The sequence below is a fragment of the Heterodontus francisci genome, chromosome 25 (genome assembly GCF_036365525.1).
Source record: "Heterodontus francisci isolate sHetFra1 chromosome 25, sHetFra1.hap1, whole genome shotgun sequence".
Classification (NCBI taxonomy): Eukaryota; Metazoa; Chordata; class Chondrichthyes; order Heterodontiformes; family Heterodontidae; genus Heterodontus; species Heterodontus francisci.
The window spans coordinates 40391624-40412806 of NC_090395.1; the positions used below are offsets into that span (position 1 = coordinate 40391624).

The 21183-nt window shown below is 41.8% G+C and overlaps 1 protein-coding gene across 10 annotated transcripts in view; it reads right to left on the reverse strand.

Annotated features, from left to right (window-relative positions):
* The window catches only part of LOC137383840 (synaptotagmin-B), a 691314-nt gene that overhangs the window by 86831 nt on the left and 583300 nt on the right, over positions 1-21183 (reverse strand). For all 10 annotated transcript variants that reach the window (XM_068057126.1, XM_068057125.1, XM_068057129.1 and 7 more), the window contains 2 exons: positions 10485-10652; positions 7904-8021 (listed from right to left, as the gene is read on the reverse strand). In XM_068057126.1, coding sequence (XP_067913227.1) covers positions 7904-8021; positions 10485-10652 — 286 coding nt within the window. The remainder of the gene's footprint in view (positions 1-7903; positions 8022-10484; positions 10653-21183) is intronic.

The window sequence follows — 21183 nt, forward strand, 5'->3', positions numbered from 1 at the left end:
CCCGCCTGGAACTGGAAAACTTTACCAACGTTGCTTCTAATTTCCACCCTTCTCTCACCTTTACATAATCCATCTCTGACACTTCTCTTCCCTTCTTCAACTTCTCTGTCTCCATCTCTGGGGATAGGCTGTCTACTAATATTCATTATAAGTCCACCGATTCCCACAGCTACCTCGACTACACTTCTTCACACCCTGCCTCCTGGAAGGACTCCATTCCATTCTCCCAGTTTCTCCATCTCCGACACATCTGCTCTGATGATGCAATCTTCCACGACAGCGCTTCTGATATGTCTTCCTTTTTCCTCAACCGAGGATTCCACCCCACTATGGTTGACAGGGCCCTCAACCGTGTCCGGCCTATTTCTCGCACCTCTACCCTCACTCTTCCCCTCCCTCCCAGAACTGCGACAGGGTTCCCCTTGTCCTCACTTTCCACCCCATCAGCCTCCGTATCCAAAGGATCATCCTCCGCCATTTCTGCCACCTCCAGCTTGATGCCACTACTAAACACATCTTCCTCTGTCTGCATTCCAAAGGGATCGTTCCCTCCGTGACACCCTGGTCCACTCCTCCATTACCCCCACTACCTCGTCCCCTTCCCATGGCACCTTGCCCTGCAGTCGCAGGAGGTGTAATACCTGCCCATTTACCTCCTCTCTCCTCACAAGCCAAGGCCCCAAACACTCTTTTCGGGTGAAGCAGCGATTTACTTGTACTTCTTTCAATGTGGTATACTGTATTCACTGCTCACAATGTGGTATACTGTATTCGCTGCTCACAATGTGGTCTCTACATTGGGGAGACCAAACGCAGACTGGGTGGCTGCTTTGCGGAACTCCTCTGCTGAGTCTGAAAGCATGACCCCAAGCTTCCGGTTGCTTGCCATTTCAACACATCCCCCTGCTCTCATGCTCGCATCTCTATTCTGGGATTGCTGCAGTGTTCCAGTGAACATCAACGCAAGCTCGAGGAACAGCACCTCATTTACCAATTGGCACACTACAGCCTGCTGGACTGAACATTGAGTTCAATAATTTGAAAGCATGACGGGCCCTCCTTTTTATTTTTATTTTTATTTATTTTCCTTTTCCCTTTTTTATTTTTTATGTGATAATTTTATTTTAGTTTGTTTAGTTTGTTTCTACTGTGCTTACCCATTGTTTTTTTGCATGTTTGTGCTTGGGGCCAGGCTGCTCAGTTTTTTGTCCATTAACACTCTCTCTGTACTAATGCTTTGTCTTTCAGCACACCATTAACATACCATTTGTCTTTGCTCCATGACCTTCTGGTCAGTTATTCTCTGTGACCCTGTCCTATCAACACCTTCTCTTTAGTTATCTCCTGCCCCACCCCCGTTTTACTTGCTTAAAACCTTTTACGTTTCTAATATCTGCCAGTTCTGATGAAGGGTCATTGACCTGAAACGTTAACTCTGCTTCCCTCGCCACAGATGCTGCCAGACCTGCTGAATATTTCCAGCATTTCTTGTTTGTGTTTCAGATTTCCAGCATCTGCAGTATTTTGCTTTTATTTTAGAGTAAAATTAATTGATCTGTCTTTAATAATATTGTCGTACTAAAGATGAGCTGTAACCTGTGACCTCACTATCCTAATGATTTTGGTAAATAAAGTACAGACTGAAGAATAGAGGGATTATCAGACTGAATGTGCAGAAAATTTTTCAGTATTGTTTTAAAGCAATGACCATCTTACAGATTGAGGTGAAGAGCCATCCTGTCTGGTATGGGTTGCAATATATGGGTGACTGTGTAGAAAAGTGGCCTTCCATTATATAGTTTTGCTATCAGCATTGACTGGTTATTTGCGCACCACACTTCAGGATGGATGGCAAGGCCTTGGAAAGGCGTAGAGGAGGTTTATTGAATTGTGTCAAGGATGTGGGACTTCAGTTATGTGGAGAGACTAGTGAAGCTGGGATTGTTCTCCTTACGGCAGAGAAGCTTAAGGGGAGATTTGATAGAGGTGTTAAAAATCATAAAGCGTTTTGATAAGAATGAATAAAGAGAAACTGTTTCCGGTGGCTGAAGGGTCACTAGCCAGAGGACACAGATTTAAGGTAATTGACAAAAGAGCCAAAGGTGACATGAGGAAACTTTTTCAAAAACACAGCGAGTTGTTCTGATCTGAAATGCATCACCTGAAATGCAACATTCCCTCTAAGCTGTGTGGGTGCTCAGCGCGCAGGGAACAAACAGGCTGTGCACAAGCAGCGGTCCCTTTAAGATGGATACATATGTGGCCACACCACAATCTTAAAAGGAACGCTCAGTGCAACAAATGGGCCATGCACAGTGAAGGGGAATTAGAGAGAATGTTGTTGAAACAGTGTTGGAAGCAGATTCAATAGTAACTTTCAAAAGAGAATTGGATAAATACTTGAAGGGGAAAAATTTGCAGAACCATAGAGAAAAAGCAAGGGAGTAGAACTAACAGAATAGCTTTTTCAACAAGCCAGCACAGACTTGATGGGCTGAATGTTATCCTTCTGTGGTATATCATTCTATAATTCTATGATTTCAAATGGGCATGTTTACATACTTTTCTTCCAATTCCAGCTTGCATTGTGCCGTATTGTGCCTCAGTTATCCTCTGGTCTCAGTCTATTGGGTATCCTCATATCCGCTCTATCACAAAGACCGCTCACTTCCACATGGATTCTTTCTATCATGATTACTTCCACCTCCATAACATTGCCTACTTCCACTCCTGCCTCAGCACATTTGTTGCTATGGCCCTGATTCACTTCGAAACCTGACTATTCCATTGTTCTCCTGGCTGATCCCCTGTAAAATTCAACTAATTCGCAATTCTATTGCCCATATCCTATCCTGCACCAAGTCCCACTTATTCATTATTGTTTTGCTGATCTACATTGACTCCCAGTTTCCCTATGCCTTAAATTTAAAATCTCTTCCTTTTGTTTAATCCTTTCAGGGTCTTTACCCTCCCTGCTCTACAACCCCACTCAAATGTACAATTCCTCTGACACTGGCCTTTTGTGTCACCATTGCTGGCTGTGCCTTCAAGAACCTAGGCCCCACACTGGAAATTTGCTCCCTAATCCCCCCCCCCCCCCCCTAATTTTCCATCTCCCTTTCCTTCTTTGAGACTCATCTTGTTGGTCATCCCTCCTAAAATCACCTCTTTTGGGCATCCATATTTAGAATCATAGAATCATTATTTATTACACCTCTGTGGAATGCCTTGAGATGGTTTCCTATGTTGAAAACACAATATAAGAGCAAGTTGTTATTGCTACTGTACATTTTCCACCAGGGCCAACTTGATTGAAAATTTTGGACTATACAATCGTTTGTTTTTCTATTCATAACTTTTGTTTCTCTCATATCTCACTTCAGTTTTGCCCTTCCCTGTCTTTACAACAGATTATTTCACATTCTGATGTCTTTGCACTTGGTGAGAGGAAATTTACTCAGTGGTTCAGTGGAACTACTTGAAAAAGAGTCGGGACCCAAAGAAGCCACTTACAGCTTTAGGTGTAAAATCTGGTAGGCCTTGTTAGGGATGGAACATCCACCTGCCCCTTATAAGATGAGCTATGATAGAGGGAGCAGTGCTGGGGGTGTAGCCAATATGCAATATTTCAGACCAGCTGTTTGAACGACATGATCCATACCGCCGGAAATGGACCCAGGTGGGGCAGGGTTGGGGGAGGATGGGTGTTGCTCTTCAGGCCAAGGAAGCGGCCTAGATTACTGCAGATGAATAAAAAAAGAACATTTTTTAGGAATGAGGCCCCGATACAGGGGGCCAAGGATGATGGTGGGGAGGGACCTGCTGGGGACACCCCCGCCTTCTCCTGTGGCAGCTAGGTATTGGAGTGTGTCGGACTCCCAACAGATAGGTTTGCGACCTGCAGATCTTTTGGGCTGTTATCTCCCAACCACTGTCCCCTCCTTGTGTTGCTATTTATTCCTTCCTTCTGGCCCTTTCTACTTACATTGTATTTACAGCACAGAAACGGGCCATTTGGCCCAACAGGTCCATGCTAGTGTTTATGCTCCACATGAGTCTCCTCCATCCCCTCTTCATCTAACCCCATCAACAGATCTTTTTATTCCTTTCTCCCTCATATGCTTATATAGCCTCCCCTCGAATGCAACTTTTTTTTTAACTCTCTCAGAAATTTCTTCCTGTCATCTTCCACTATTACTTGATCTAATAAACTGTAGAAATTAAATAAGTACCTTCCACATTTCTTTTGTACTTTTTAGCCCTAAACACAAGATATGCTTACTTCTCTTAAGATTTGCTTGTGCAATAAATAGAAACGGGAAGAAAAAGGTTACATTGCTTACATTTTCTGAAATGGATATGAGAGAGCAAGAGAGAGGCACATACATATACACCCAGGCACTTTCAAATGTCAAAGTAAGTAATGTAAACAGATGTAGCTGTTGCTAACCCTACATCCACATTATCAGGTTTGTAGTGCAGTCTAATGATGAAAAACAAAAAAAATTACAAATTAAGATATGACTGCTTTCTTTCCACTTGTAGCTGTAGCAATTGTGTTAATGAACAAAATTAAGAGCAGATAACTTACCAGGCCATAATACTTGCCAGAAACAAGTCCCTGCATCAGTAACAGTACATTGACAGATGAGTTTTATTTTAATGATTTAATTGTTTAAGGGCGGAAGAAGGTTTATTTGTGTAGTGTGATGTCATTTTCAGTTCTTGTATTGAACTGGTAATGTGCAGTGTAATTTTATTGCGCTGAATATACACTTGTCTCAGTCTGTAGGACATTGCATAGATGTTACTTAGAAAAAACAGCTACTATTGCAAACACAAGGAACAGATTGATCAGACTACTCTTCAATCATTTCCAATCAACAAGTTTTATACACAGCCTAGAGCCCATGACAGTCATAGTGCTATTTCTGCTTAAAACTTTTCCACTAACTCCTAATTTACTTTCTTTTCTTGCTTTTGTATTCTGTGCCCCTAATGATATGCTTTATGCATCTGCTTAATGCATAATTTATGCATAATGCTGCATGCTTTACTAACTACACTCTCAACCTGCCCTGCAACCTTCAATGATTTATCTACATATACACCCTGGTCCCTTTGTTCCTGCACCCACTTTAGAACTGTACCATTTAGTTTATATTGTCTCTCTGCATTCTTTCTACCAAAATGAATCACTTCACACTTCTCTGCACTAAATTTCATCTGCCACCTGTCTGCCCATTTCACCAACCTATGTCCTTTTGAAGATCTACACTATCCCCCTCACAGTTCATAATACTTCCAAGTTTGTATCATCCACAAATTTGGAAATTGTGTCCTGCACATTGTGGTCTAGGTAATTAATATATATCAGGAAGAGCAGGGGTTCTAATACTGTCTGAAAAGCAACCATTAACTACTACTCTGTTTCCTGTCATTCAGCCAATTTTGTATCCATGTTGTTACTGTCCCTTTTATTCCATGAGCTCTAACTTTGCTCAGAACTCTGTTGTGAATCAAATGCCTTTTGGAAGTACATGTACACCACAGCAACAACATTAGCTTCATCAACCCTTTCTGTTACCTCATCAAAAAACTCAAGCAAGTTAGTTAAACACGATTTGCCCTTCACACATTTGTGCTGACTTTCCTTAATTAACCTGCATTTATCTAAGTGACTATTAATTCTGTCCCGAATTATCGTTTCGAGAAGCTTCCCCATCATCATGGTTAAACTGACCAGGCTGTAGTTGCTGGGCTTATCTTAATACCCTTTTTTGAAAAAAGGTATTACATTTACAATTGTCCAGTCCTCTGGCACCACCCCTGAGTCTAAGGAAGATTAGAAATTTATGGCCAGTGCCTCCGCAATTTTGACTCTCAGTTCCCTCAGTATCCTTTAATGCATCTCATCTGGTCTTTGTGCCTTATCAACTTTAAGTACAGATAGCCTATCCAATACCTCCTCCTTTTCATTTTTAAACCCTTTAAGTGTCTGAACTACTTCCCCTTTCACCATGACCTGTGCAGCATCTTCTTTCTTGGTGAAGACATATGCAAAGTATCCATTTAATACCTCAGCCTTGCCCCCGACCCTTTTTCGGTCCCTAATCGGCCCCACTCTTCTTTTTACCACCTTTTTACTATTTACGCCTATAGAAAACTTTTGGATTCCCTTTTGTGTTAGCTGCCAGTCTCTTCTCATACTCTCTCTTTGCTTCTCTTATTTGCTTTTTAACTTCTCCTCTGAAATTTCTATATTCACCCTGGTTCTTGGTTGTATTATCCACCTGACCTCTGACATAAGCATACATTTTTTTATTCATGTTAATTTCATCCAGGGAGCTCTTGCTTTGTTTGCCCTACCTTTCCCCTTCGTGGGAATATACCTTGACTGTGCCCAAACTATTGCTGGAATTTTATGCCACCCCAGTGAGCCGGATGGTGGTGGGGGTGGGGGGGGGGGAGGTGTGGTGGGTGGTGTAAAATTGAGCGGGAGGTCGTCCCGACCCACTCCAGCCTCCGCCCCAATTTACGAGGGGGCGAGAAACGGGCCGCTTGCCCAGGCCAATCAAGGCCCTTAAGTGGCCAAAGTGGCCACTTAAGGGCTTTCGCCAACCTCCACGGGGACTTTCCCCATGGCAAGCGAGCATCCGGGAGATGTGAAAGGCTGCCCAGTGAAAGCTGGCGGCCTCTCAGCGTCCCAGGGGTAGGCCTTGACAAACGGGCACAGGCTGCCCGATTGAGGGTCGCTCCCACGTTTCCAACCACCCCCAGGACCCGAGACACCCCCCTTCCCCCCCCAAACTACCACCCTTGCCTTGACGGGATGCGACCGATTTTCCTGGCGAGGAAACACTAACTTACCTGCACTCCTGGCTCCATGCCCTTGGCTGGGCTGCAGTCCCAGCAGTGGTCACCACTCCCAGTGGTGCTGCTGGGACTAAGAGCTGCCGGCCTGATGATTGGCTGGCAGCTCAAGGAGGCAGGACTTCCTCCCTCAAGCGGGTGGAAGTCCCGCCTCGGAACAATTAAAGCCCGGGGATGCGTAAAATGCGGGACGGATCCCCGGGCTGTGCGGAAGCGGGTTCGCCACCGACTTTTACGTTGATGGCCAGCTCCCGTCCGCCTGGCGTAATATTTAGCCCTATATCTTCTTTAAAGGCAGCCCATTGTTCAGTTACAATTTTGCCTGCCAACCTTTGATTCTAATTTATCTGGTCGGATCCATTCTTACCCCACTGAAGTTGGCTTTTCCCCAGTTAGTTATTCTTACTCTGGATTGTTCCTTGTCCTTTTCCATAGCCAACCTAAACCTTGTGATAGGGATCAATGTCCCCTAAATGTTCCCCTACTGACACTTGATCTACTTGGTCCACCTCATTCCCAAAAATCTGGTCTTTCTTGTTGGACTGGAAACATACTGTTGTAGAAAATTCTCCTAGGAACTCTTGTCCCTCTCTGCCTTGTACACTACTACTATCCCAGTCTATATTTGGGTAATTAAAGTCCCCAATTATAATTGCTATATAATTCTTGCAACTCTCTAATTTCATTGCACATTTTTTCCTCTACATCCACTGGTTGGTGGCCTATAGACTATGTAATTGCACCTTTTTTTGCTCCTTAGTTCTAGTCAAATAAATTCAACAGCTGACTGTTGATATTTTTCTTTCCAGTAACCAGTATTAAATTTTGATCAAGTGATTTTCAGAAAGCCGAGGGATAAAAACTCAATGGTTTCTGAGGGATCCACTAGTTAAGAAGACTATATGAAGTATAGTCGATTTTTTCGTTCATGGAGAGCTGGTGATATATTACATGGTGTCTGTGTGCTTACTGCAAACTCTAATGCTTCTCATAAATCCTGTTATTTCAAATGAGCAGTTGTCTTACTTACCTGAGAGTCCACCCACATCCATTTTCTTCAGATTCTTTGCTTCCAGGATGCAGACAGTGAGTTTCCCTGCGGTTGGAACGTAGCGCAAAGAGGTACAAATGTCTCCCAGCTTCTCTGGCTGCAGGAAAATATCATAGAAATTTGGATGATTACAAAACTGTCCCAATCTTTGCACTAATTATAACATAGAAAATTAACTCATTGGTAGAACAGTACAGCAGAACAGGTGGGTGTGATTCCACATCAAAATCCGAGCACAATTCTGTTCGACTGGTGCTAAACTGGCATGATTTTTAAAAGATAATCTTTACATGTGTTTATACTGTTTAGAAGCTGCAAAGTTTTCAGCATTAAGTCCTGAATTTCTTTCCAACACATGACTATCAGAGACTGTTCCAAGACAAAGACCTGGATTTTGCGATCAGCACCAAGTGATGGCATTTGCATTGACCTTGGAAAAAGCTGCCCACAAATAGTTAGCTGGCTGTAAAGCATCAATTTCCCCTATTCCAACATGGCACCATCTATAGGGGATCTGTGGCATTCAGGAACAGTGAAATAATTAAGCAGGCTGAGCAGACAATCAGATTGATGAGTTCTCAGAAACAACAAACCAGAAAGCAAAAAGTACAGATTATAATTCACATTCTAATCATTGTAGAGAAAGTGAAATAAATATTGGAACAAACACGAGATTAAAGTAGAAGTCGAAGTATCATAAACAAACTTTTAAAAAATAATTTTTATTATTTTAATAAACATGGAGTTTTTAGCCAGGGAATGGAGGGAATGATGCTCCAGGGGCTGGATTTTCAATATGGAGGCAGGAAACAGGACCCTGGTCTGGTTTTGGGTCTGAAACCTGCCTCCTCTAGGAAGTTGATTCAGATTGCAATTTTTGAGTGAGAAAACCTTAGAATCAGTGGGATTGAAAATGACAGTGTGTCAGATCAAGTGTGGGGCTCAGGTAGACTTCCACGACCGCAATCACTGAGGCTGCTGGTTGTCCTGAGGGAGAGAACTGTCTTCAATAGCACCAGAGGGAAGTGAGATGTCACAGGGTAGATGGAGGCCTGCTGTATGGGCAGGGCAGACCCTTGCTTCATTGATCTCCATGTGGATCTAATTCTGGAGGCCGTGAGGGAGAGGAGGACGGTCCTCTTCCGGAGGGTGGCAGGAGGAAGCCACCTCATCGTGCAGTAGGGGGACCTCTCTGTTCAGTGTTACCCCCCCCCACTTCTTTCTCCTCCTCTCTTACCTTCTGCTCCTCTCCCGATGAGCTGTCTTCTTCCAGGGCCTCACTGTCCTCAAGGTCCACACCTCTCTGGAGCGCCATGCTATGTAGAGCACAGCAGATCACCACAATGACCGAGACCCTTGCAGGAGGGCTTTGGAGAGTACCACTCGACTGATACAGGCACGAGAATCGCATCTTCATAAACCCAATGGCCTGCTAAGCAGGTGACGTTGGTTCTTTCACTTCTGTGCAGGGTCAGCAGCCATCTCTTCAAGGGATTTCCTTTGAACCCTTGCAAATCCCACTGTGCTCCTCTGGCCTCCTCCGTCCAGTAGGTTGCATCTGCCGCAGCTCATCTTAACTGTTCTGTCTAATGTCAGAGTAGCCTGTTCCCATCTGAACTCCCTCACCTGGCTTTGTAGGCTCACCGGGCCTTCTCCTTCCAACCCCAGCTGCCCCTGTGAGACTAGCAGGTTTACATCCCTCTCCAGTTTCCTGCCACTCTCCACTGTGACATTAAACTCTTCCAGCTGCAGCAATATCCACACTGAGATGCATCTGAAGCAGCTAAGCTTTATTTGCTGCTTCTGAATTAATTTAATCAGCCCTTTCCACAGTCTTCCTGGCCCGCCACACTATTCACGTCTTCACAACGCTGTCGCGTTCCCCCCATGGCATTTTTCTCATTCACAGCCTTTAAAAATTGCTCCCTGCTCATGTCAAGCCTGTTAATGAGCTCTTTAATCAGCTCAATAGGCAATTGAATAGAAGCATGCGCCATTCTGTCGCTGCTGGCGTCCCTTTAAAAATGACGTTGCATTCCAGAGATGGCGGATCCCAGTGCTGACTTCCGTGAAGGCGATTTTCAAATCACACTCGCCACCGTTCCTGCACTTAGCGGGCTTTGGAAATGGCCCCTGACGTCTAAAATTAATGTTTCAGGGCCAGAGAGTTGTGCGGCAGTAATTATGACTTAGTACACCATTAAAAATTCAGATACATCTCATTCAACAAAGCCTGACATTTTCAATGATTTTTACAGTGTGTAAAAAAAACAAAGTTCACATCACAATCACTGATTGTGTTGATTACATCTGCAAAGACTGCTACAGCGCACCCTGCCACCCTCACAGCAACTTCTAGATTTCCATGTTTAACTGTACATGTACGGGTGCCAGACGTAGCTATCAATTTTACGCAGTAGCAACGACAAGCACCGACAATCTCGCCGTCATTATAACTGCAAATTCTGGGCAATTATAATTTTTTCCTCTCAATTCTGCTTCCTTTTTATAGTGTGTTACATAGATATCAGAGACAGTTTCAAGATACTTAAAACTCTACCTCTTCTTTCTCAGCACTCTCGAGATCTCTCCATTCTTCAAGTTGTTGACCAAGGTCCACTTTGGTCATTAGTACCATCACTTGACCAATGCAGTCATGTTTGGAAAATCGATCAAAATCATAAACTGCCATCACCAGGGTCTTCCCTCCCAGCTCTTGATAAGGAACCTAGATATAAAATCCAATTAAAGGCAAAATGAAATGACAGAGATCTATGGATCTAATGTGATGTTAGCTCACTGGTTCCTTTACACATGCTAATGTTATATCTATAGCAAATTTCCTTGGAGGCGAAACCAATAACTACTGAAATATGTTTGAAGATATAAATTCTCTGGTAAATTTGTGTGTTTGAATTGTAACAGGATACCTTTTTGAAAAGTCAGAAGTATTTATAGAGATGATATATACATTTCATAGTAATTTAAGGAGCATTTTTCTAAAGTATTCATGATTGATGATATATCCTGTTATGGGCTGCTTGCTTCTGTTTTGACTCAATAGATTAGTGAATCCCAGTTTCTTAACATCTCAACAGTTTAACAGTATCAAAGTGTCTTGAGACTACATTATCAAAACAAAGTCATGAACCTTCAGCCACAGTTAAAAACTCATAGTATCTAATAAGTTTTGACAAAGCAATCTATTCATTAATTGAAAATATCTTGCAGCACTGAGTACATGGACAGTTTTCCCAATGTCTCCTTTGTAAATCTGCTTCAGTATGCACAAGAAACTTTGGATTTGATTAATATTTGACAGCATGAAACACTGATGTTTTTGTTTTTGCCATAACAGAATACATTTAACTCAAGCACACATTTGCTGATGTAACTATCTGCCGGACATTCCATTGTCAGTTAATACCTTATGTGGAGTAGACTCAGGTATTTCAAAAATACCTTCCATATGATTATTTTTGAAAGATTGTTTTATATGATGAATTTCATTGTCAGGTATTACTATTGCAGTCCTCATGACATAATTCAAGGGCACTAGTTCCATGTGGTGGTACTTCACCGGTCTGAAAGATTAATAATTCATGAAACAACATGACAGCAGATACTGAAGTGAATCTTCATTTTTAGCGCTCCCACTGGGAGTACATGTCAAGAATTTGAGTGTATGCCTCATTAATTTTAATGGCTGGAAAGTAGCAGGCCCAAGAAAGGGCTGAATTCCCACGCTGTGCTCCTAGTGTGTGAAACTCTGCATGGACATCTTAAAGATGAAAAGCCACCCTACTGTGTGATGTGGTCTGAAACATACAGGCCAGGGAAGGACTCAAGCTCAGTCTTTCACCTATATTAATTTTACTGCAGTTAATGATGGGAGTAATGGTTTTTCTCACTATCTCTGGGCTGGGGAGAAGAAAGAGGTTTGCCCGGGTTAGTAATCTGATTGCTATCTAGCAATTCCTGCAGGAATTTCATATGTGGGCATCGATAGCACCTGCTAAGCTGTTACAATTCCTGCGTTGGACTAGCCTGTCAGCATTTACTGACTGTCCAAATTCAAGGCATTAGAGGAGTGGTGGCACTTTTGGAACAGCTTCACAAAACTGTTTCCTTAGAAAATCAGGAAAATAATCTAGAAAGAGTCTAAAAAACAGTGGTAAAATAAACTCAGTAACTCCTATACTAACTTGAACTTCTTAATTAAAATCGTGTAGCATTTTCTGTGAGAAACTGCTACAGTTTCCACAGCAGTGAGATTGGAACTGTCCTGCCCGAATGGATGCTTTTGCTGCAATATTCAGTGTGCCAACATAAATTGGATTGTCCAGTTTGACCAACATATGCCAGAAATATGAGTATCACATTCACACTCACTATTATCATTCATATTCAATAGGTGTGAATAACACATGAGTGTGACGGAAACCACACCTGCCAAAATGAAACATATTAATTTCATCCTATGGAACATTATTTTTGAACGGTTACTGGACATTGAACATAACTTGTTTTAAAAAGACCACAGAACAGTTTTTGGAACAGACTGCAATTGAACTTCCAGAAGACAGCACCTCTCTCTCTCTCACGCAAAGTTCCATGGACCCATGGAAGTAACATAAGCCTCAAGACAGAAGACCAGTGAAACAAGTTTGAAAGTGTGCACTGGGCCCTAATGAGAACTGCAAGACTTAACTTCAATCAAAGTTAGAGTTTTAAGGTTAATAAACTTACACCTTTCTTGGTTAAATCTGAGAAAGTCTATCTGGTTGATTTCTTTACAATTACAATTAGAGAGTAGTGAGCAAGGAGTCACTGAGGGGAAGCTAAAAACACTGTGTTTTAAAAGTTAAACCCTGTTATGGCCAAACCAGGAAAAGGCTGAGAGGGGAGCCCGAGACCCTTTCCTCACCTGGCCATAACAATGGCAAAAATAATATTTATGGGTGCATACTGGACATTAGGGAAAGACGTGGATAATTCACTGATCTGTTAGTAACACCTCAAACCCAACTTTCACATTTTGACTTTTCATGATGTTGGCATGTGTTGAAATATCCTACAGGTGGCAATGTTTCAGACTTATCAATGTCAATGGAATATTTTTGCATTAAGACAGCCTGCACGAATAACGCAATTAAGAAAATATTCACCGTTTTTCAAATGCATGTTGGAAGATGTGCAGTGAATGAACATGCTGATGTATACAATACAATACTTTGATGCATACAAATGGAACTGCTGGTGAACAGTCTGATTGCTAACCGTCTCTGCATCATTCATTTTAAAAACCCCTTTAGTCTCATTGGACTTTGGCATTGTGGGACAGAAATGGTTCTGATGAAATTATTCAGCTAAACATGGTGAGGGGGGTCTGACAGAAGAATGCAATGTTTAAAGCTTGTATCGGTATGTAAAAAGGAAGAAATTAGTGATTGTAACTGTGGAACTCAGAGTCAAGGAAATGGCAGAGACATTAAATGAATACTTTGTATCTGTCTTCACAGTAGAAGACACATCAAAATTCTGAAATTAGTGCTGAATCAGGGTCCAGTGAGAATGAGGAACTTAAAGAAATTATTATTAGTAGAAAGATAGTACTGGAGAAATTAATGGAACTAAAAGCTGACAAATCCCCTGGACTTGATGGCTAGCATCCTCGAGTTTTAAAGAAGTGGCTACAGAGATAGTGGATGCACTGGTTTTGATCTTCCAGAATTCCCTAGATTCTACCATTGTCCTTGTGGATTAGATGGTAGCAAATGTAACCCCACTGTTCAAGAAAATGAAAGAGAAGACAGGGAACTATAGGTCAATTAGCCTGACATCAGTAGTAAAAGAATGTTTGAATCTATTATTAGGGATGTGAAACAGGACACTTAGTGAAGTCATAATATGATTGGGCAGAGTCAACATGGATTTATGAAAGGGGAATTGTACTTGCCAAATCTGTTAGTTTTTTTTGAGGTTGTAACTAGTAGGGTATAAAGAGAAACCAGTGGATGTTGTATATTTGGATTTCGTAAAGCATTTGAGTCATACAGGAGGTTATTACACAAAATTAGGGGCCATTGGTTTGGGGGTAATACATTAGCATGGATTGAGGATTGGTTAAAGGCTAGAGTAGGAATAAATGGGTAGGCTATAATAATTATAATAATTATTATAATAAGACAGCAATATATTATTGCCATAAAGGCAACAAAGAGTGCAACAAAGGTTCACCAGACTTGTTCCGGGGATGGCAGGACTGTCCTATGAAAAAAGATTGGAGAAACTGGGCCTGTATTTTCTAGAGTTTGGAAGAATGAGAGGTGATCTCATTGAAACCTACAAAATATTGAAAAGAATAGACAGGGTAGATGCAGGTAAGATGTTTCCCCTGGTTGGGGAGTCTAGAACCAGGGGACACAATTTCAAAATAAGGAGGAAGCCACTTAGGACAGAGATGAGGAGAAATTTCTTTACTCAGAGGGTTGTGAATCTTTGGAATTCTCTACCCCACGGGGCTGTGGAAGCTCCGTCATTGAGTTCGTTTAAAGTAGAGATTGACAGATTTCTAAATACCAATGACATAAAGGGATATGGGGATAGCGTGGGAAAAAGGCATTGAAGTTGATGATCATCCATGATCGTTTTGAAAGGTGGAACAGGCTCGATGGGGTAAATGGCCTACTCTTATGTTCCTATAACTAGTGGAGTACCGTGAGGATCATTCCTTGAGCCTCTGCTAGTTACAATCTATATTAATAACTTAGATGAGGGGACCAAGTGTCCAGGTTTACTGAAGATACAAAGTTAGCTGCGAGGAGGATGCAAAGAGGCTGCAGAGGGATATGGACAGGTTAAGTGAGTGGACAAGAATGTGGAAGGTGGAATATAATGTGGAGAAATGTGAAGTTATCCACGTTGGTAAGAAACATTAAAAAGCAGAACATTTTTAAACAGTGAAAAACTCAGAAATGTTAGCATTCAGAGGGACCTTGAATGCGAATCACAGGAAGTTCATGTACAGGTACAGGAAGTAGTTAGGAAAGCAAATGGTAAGTTAGCCTTTATTACAAAGTACTTGGAGGATAAGAGCAATGAAGTCTTACTGTAATTATATAGGGCCTTGATGAGACCACACCTGGAGCACTGTACAGTTTTGCCTCCTTACCTAAGAAAAGGTATACTTGCCATAGAGGTGACAATGTTGAAAATGCTGGTCCCTTTAATTAACCAGGACTTACTTCAGAGTTAATAGAGAGCAGATGATGCTCAATGCAGCTTATATTTCAGGGCTGGGTTTTTCCCCAGTGAGGAGAGTTAATTCTGGTCAGGGAGTGGGTCCAGAAGGGAAGAGTGGAAACTGATATTTGTACTGAACTGTGTTTTGAGAATAAAACAGCTGTGGATCACAGACTGTCTCCTGCTTCCTGATTTGGCGAATGGACATCTGCCAATTGAACAAGAGGGAGTGCAACAAAGATTCACTGGACTGACTCCTGGGACTGAGGGATTGTCCTATGAGGAAAGGTTGAGAAGGTTGAGTGTACAAGGTCTACATTCTCGAGAGTTTAGAAGAATGAGAGGCGATCTCATTGAAACATATAAAATTCTTAAGGGGCTTGACAGGGTGGATGTTGGGAAAATGTCTCTGAGGAGTTTAGAACTAGGGGCCACAATCGCAGAATATGGGTCAGCCATAGAGGAATATTAGGAGAAACTTTTTCACTCAAAGCGTTGTGAATCTTTGGAATTCTCTACCCCAGAGGGCTCTGGATGCTCCATTGTTGAATATATTCAAGATGGAGATTGATCGCTTTTTGGGTATTAAGGGAATCAAGAGATATGGGAATAGTGCAGGAAGGTGGAGTTGGGGTAGACAATCATTGTATTGAAACGCAGAGCAGGCTTGAAGGGCCAAATGGCCTACTCATGTTCTTATTCCTTATGCTTAACTAGCAGGGTTTCAATAATTTAATGTTCCTTTTGCATAGTAGATAGTTTTCCTTTCATTTAACAGGAACATGGTCCCAATGTAACTTCGAGTGATATGTTTTTAGCATTTCATTAATGTAAGCAGAAATTCCTGACTTAACAGCACCTTTCATTTAATGAGTTTCAGCAAATGTTGTGCAGCCTCATGCAGAATGCAGTATGAGGTGTTATAAGCCCAGTGATATCTGACAGTAAAGCAAGGATTCTCAATCAATATCTTGCAATAAATGTTACAGGTTTTCAAAGGCATTTAACTGTGGATGAAGTCACATTGACAAACACTGAAGCAGTTATATTGATCTTTCAAATGCAGGATCTCATAGTTTTAATGATTGTTCTATTGCATAAAAAAGCCATTACTAATAGCTGCAGATACTGTTAGTTATTTAATGAGATAATGACTCAATTCAAGTGAAGTTCTCAAATGTGTACATGTGAACAGTATTTGTGAGATACTCCAAACCATCTTAGTTAAAATAAGTAATCACTTGCATAAGGTCAAATGTAATCTGAAAGAAACCCACCATAAGCACGTGAAATCTACCTACAGATTGCTGCTTTTTAACTCTCATACATGTGAAAGAAAAAAAAATCATTTATATAACACCTTGTATGGCCTCTGGACAGCCCAAAGCACTTCACAGGCAGAGAAGTGCTTTTGACTTGTAATCATTGTTGTAATGTAGGCAAATATAGAAGTTAATTTACACGCACCAAGGTCCTATAAATATCAATGAGATAACAGGCCCTTCGGCCCACCGAGTCTGTGCCGACCATCAACCACCCATTTATACTAATCCTACACTAATCCCATATTCCTACCACATCCCCACATGTCCCTATATTTCCCTACCACCTACCTATACTAGGGGCAATTTATAATGGCCAATTTACCGACCAACCTGCAAGTCTTTTGGATTGTGGGAGGAAACCGGAGCACCCGGAGAAAACCCACGCAGACACAGGGAGAACTTGCAAACTCCACACAGGCAGTACCCAGAATTGAACCCGGGTCGCTGGAGCTGTGAGGCTGCAGTGCTAACCACTGCGCCACTGTGCCGCCTTGAGGGATAATTGATGGCTAGGATGTTGGGGCAACTCCCCTTCCCTTTTTCAAATAGTGCCATGTAATCTTTACATCCATCTGAGGGGTCATATGGGGCCTCAGTTTAGCATTTCTTCCAAAAGTTGGCACTACAACAGTGCAGCACTCCCTCAGTACATCTCTGAATTTTCAACCTAGTTTATGTGTTTAAATCTCTGGAGTAGTCCTTGAAACCACAACCTTCTGGCTCAGGGGCAATAGCACACCACTGATCCAAGGCTGACATCACAAGATCACAACTACAATAGAAAGGATACCAATATGTATCCATTATATTTTTATTCTTACTGGGAGAAAAAAATAAAGTGAATGTCTGCCGCATGGAACTCTATAAAACACATTTACACTAGCGTGAACAGGATTGAATTGCATTGTTGAGTGGTTGGATTAGACTGCTCCCTTGATTGCATATGTAATGTTATGAAAGTACTTCCATTTAAAAAAAATGTTTTGAGGAATCATGTTTGAAGATTGTGGAGATGGATTCATTTTGGAATGAAGAGATTCCAAAGATGCTAGACTTTGTTTTTTTTTAAAAAAGGGTCACTGGAAGGACTTGAGCTTTCTGTTTAAAAACAACCTTTACAGGATGTCACCTGTCTTAAGCGAAATAAACAACAGGAGGCTTGGTGACTGGAGGGAGTTGTTTATGGAGAAGTGACATGTCAAGATTTATGGTGATTAAGAGTTGATTTTGTTTTGGATTATTTTGAGTCTGTTAAGGGTCAGCCTGCTAAGAGAGAAGCTACCAGCTCATCCTTTCTCTACTTCTCTGAGAAACCCTGAAAATCCAGTGTGATGGCTGAAAACCCTGATGCTGCGTTTCTCCTGGAAAGCCTGCCAGACTAGTCTTCAACTGAACGGAACTGCTCCAAAAGATCCAGTGACTGCCATCGATGTGTATTTGGGATGCCAGAATAAAGGGACAACTGATATTATTCCATATTTTCTCCTTTTCCTTCAAGAATTAACAAGTATTTGGCCAAAGATTTTTTTTTGCATTTTTGTGAAGAGATCTCTGCAGAGAAAACATCTTTATTTTTTCTTTAACCAGTATGTGTGTGTGTGTGTGTGTGTGTGTGCGTGCGCGCGCGCGCTTGGGATAAATTAGAAGGGAATATTTCATATTTCAGTCTGTGTGTTAATGCTTTGCACATATTTACTAAATAAGTCTTGTTTTGTAATAAATTGATAATTTTGTTGTTTATTAAAGAAACCTGGTTGGTGGATTTTATTATGAAATAAAAATAGAGTATATAATGGCCGTATCGGTAACTGGGTAAATATTTAAATACATGTTGTGACCCGTGGAGAAGTGAAACTAGAGAAAGACAGTGTATTCCTACGGCCTCGGTCGTAACGTATAATTGGGGACTTGTCCGGGATAACTAAAAGCCAACGACGTGCAATTGTAAGTGGGGTAATAACTGAAAAGCGGAAAAAGAAAACACCAGGTTTCTTGTGCATTAGAGTAAAGATTACACTACTGGAATGGTTACTTTTGATGCAAGTGTATTTGTGTAGCAGTCTGATATAGATTACGGTTCTTTAAAGGCATTGTCCATTGGTAAACTGTTAAGTATAGCAGAGCACTTGAAGGTACATATTAGATCAAAGGCAAGGAGACCTGAAATTCAGGGACTAGTGGCCAGACAGCTGAAGATTGAAGTGAAAGAGCCAGAGGGATGAGTGGAATCAGAAGAAGACACGGTAATACTGGCACCGATTCAGTTAGATATGAAGAGGTTAGAGCAAGAATTTCAGGACAGAGAAAGGGAGTGAGAAAAAGAAAGGAAAAAGGAAGAAAGAGAGGAAAAGGAAAAAGAAATAGCATTTTGGAAGCTGGAACAAGAATGGCAAAGGGAAAGAGAAAAGGAAGAAGAGAGCAGGAGAAAGGGAGCAAAAAAGGGAATACAAATTAAAGAAGCTGGAACTAAAACTAAAGGGTGGCCTTGACTCAAGTGAAAATTCTGTGAGGAAAGAACTGACCCCACCCAGGACCCAGTGAAGAGCTGTTTAAATTTATCCAAGCTCTCCCCAAGTTTGAGGTTAATGGCATAGAGGCATTTTTCCTTTCTTTGGAAAAGCTAACTAAACAAAGAAGTGGCCAAAGGAAAGCTGGACATTGCTTATGCAAAGCAGGTCGATTAGGAGAGCTCATTAAGTTTATGCCATGCTTTCTTAGAAGGCTCCTGCAGATTATAAGGTGGCAAAAAAGGCTATTCACACTGCTTATGAGTTAGTCCTGGGCACTTACATGCATAAATTTCAGAACCTCTGGAAACAGCCTTGGCAGACTTACATAGAATTTGAGAGGGTAAAGCAAATTAATTTTGATTGTTGGATGTGGGCACAAAAGGTAGAGGCCACTTATGAGACCCTTAGGGAAATAATTCTCCTGGAAGAACTTAAAAATTCACTCCCTCCATTAGTAAGAACCCACATAGAAGGTTTCAACAGCCAGACAGGCAGCTGAGATTACTGATGATTATGAGCTTGTTTACAAGTCCAAACCCTTCATACATCACCCCCACAAACCCAAGAAGGATAGGAGGTGGGAGGGTGAAAGGAAGGCAAGTAGCTGGGGACAAGAAGAGACAGCTGGGAATGCCCCGAGATCTCCTCCTGAGGCCAGAAAGGAAGATGCTGATGGTGGAAGTGAGGTGCGAAAACCTATGTGTTTCCATTGCCACTAGATGAGAGACCTTCATGCAGAATGCTGGAAGTTGTGGGGTAAACCTATGGGACTTATTGTAGTACACAAAGCCAATGCAGAGAAAGGGGCCCTGACTGAAAGGACAACAGATCAGGCTATAGCTCTGAATGCAGCTGTAAGGTCAAGTACAAAAATTGCTGTGAATGCTGGGAATGTGAATAAAATACCTGAGAGTTATACAGAATTCTTGTCAAAAGGAAAAGTAACTCCTTATCCCTCATGTGAAGCAGGTAAACCTATAGTTATACTTAGGGATACAGGAGCCACCCAACTCATTTGTTGGGGAAAGACATGACTTTTCCACCAGAGAGCACACTGAATGCTAAGGTTTTAGTGAATGGTATTGGTGGGAGAATGTATCTGTACCTTTGTATCAGGTGTACCTGCAGTGTGACCTAATGTCTGTAACGGTAACCGTAGGAGTTGTTCATAGTTGCCTATAGATGGGGTTGTCCTACTCCTGGGAATGATTTGGCCGGAGTGAAGTTAGTAGTTTCTCCAATAGTCACGGAAAGACTAAGTGAAGTCAAAGAGACAGAGCAATTGCAGGATAAGTTTCCAGGAATTTTTCCTTCATGTGTATTGACCCGAGCAATGGCTAAACAAGTTCCATTGTTGATGTCAAATTGGCACCACAGACAGATAGCTGAATATCTGAAACTTTCTTTGGGGATTTGGATAATCCGAAGAAAATGTTCAGTACGTCTTCTCTGATCAAGGCTCAGCAAGCAGATCCAGAGTTAAGTAAATTGGTATAAATCGGCTCTAACTGAAGCTGAAGCAAAGGGAGTTCTGGAAGGCTACTATATTAAAAATGGGATTCTGATGAGGAAGTGGAGACCTCCTCATAGACCTGCGGACGAAGAATGGAAGGTAATTCATCAGATAGTGGTATTGCCCAAATATCGCTGGGAAATATTAAGGATAGCCCATGAAATTCCTATGCCAGGACATGTGGGAATTTGGAAGACCTAATCGCATATAAGTTGACATTTATACTGGCCAGGTCTTTACCAGGACGTGGTGCAGTTTTGTAAAACGTGTCATATGTGCCAGATTATGGGAAAACCGCAACCTGCCATAAAACCGGCACCTCTAGTTCCCATACCAGTTTTTGGGGAACCATTAAGTAGGGTGTTGGTAGACTGTGTGGGACCTTTACCAACAACAAAAGTGGGACATCAATATATACTCACTATTATGGATATGGCTACTCGATTACCAGAGGCCATTCCCTTGAGAACAATTTCTGCTAAGGTAGTGGCAGAACAGTTAACCCTGTCTTTCACTCGATATGGATTACCGATTGAGACTGAGTTGAATCAAGGTTCCAATTTTACGTCAAACATTTTCCAGGAAGTTATGAGTAATCTGGGTATAATACAGTGAAAGTCTTCAGCATACCATCCATAGACACAAGGGGCTTTAGAACCGTATCAT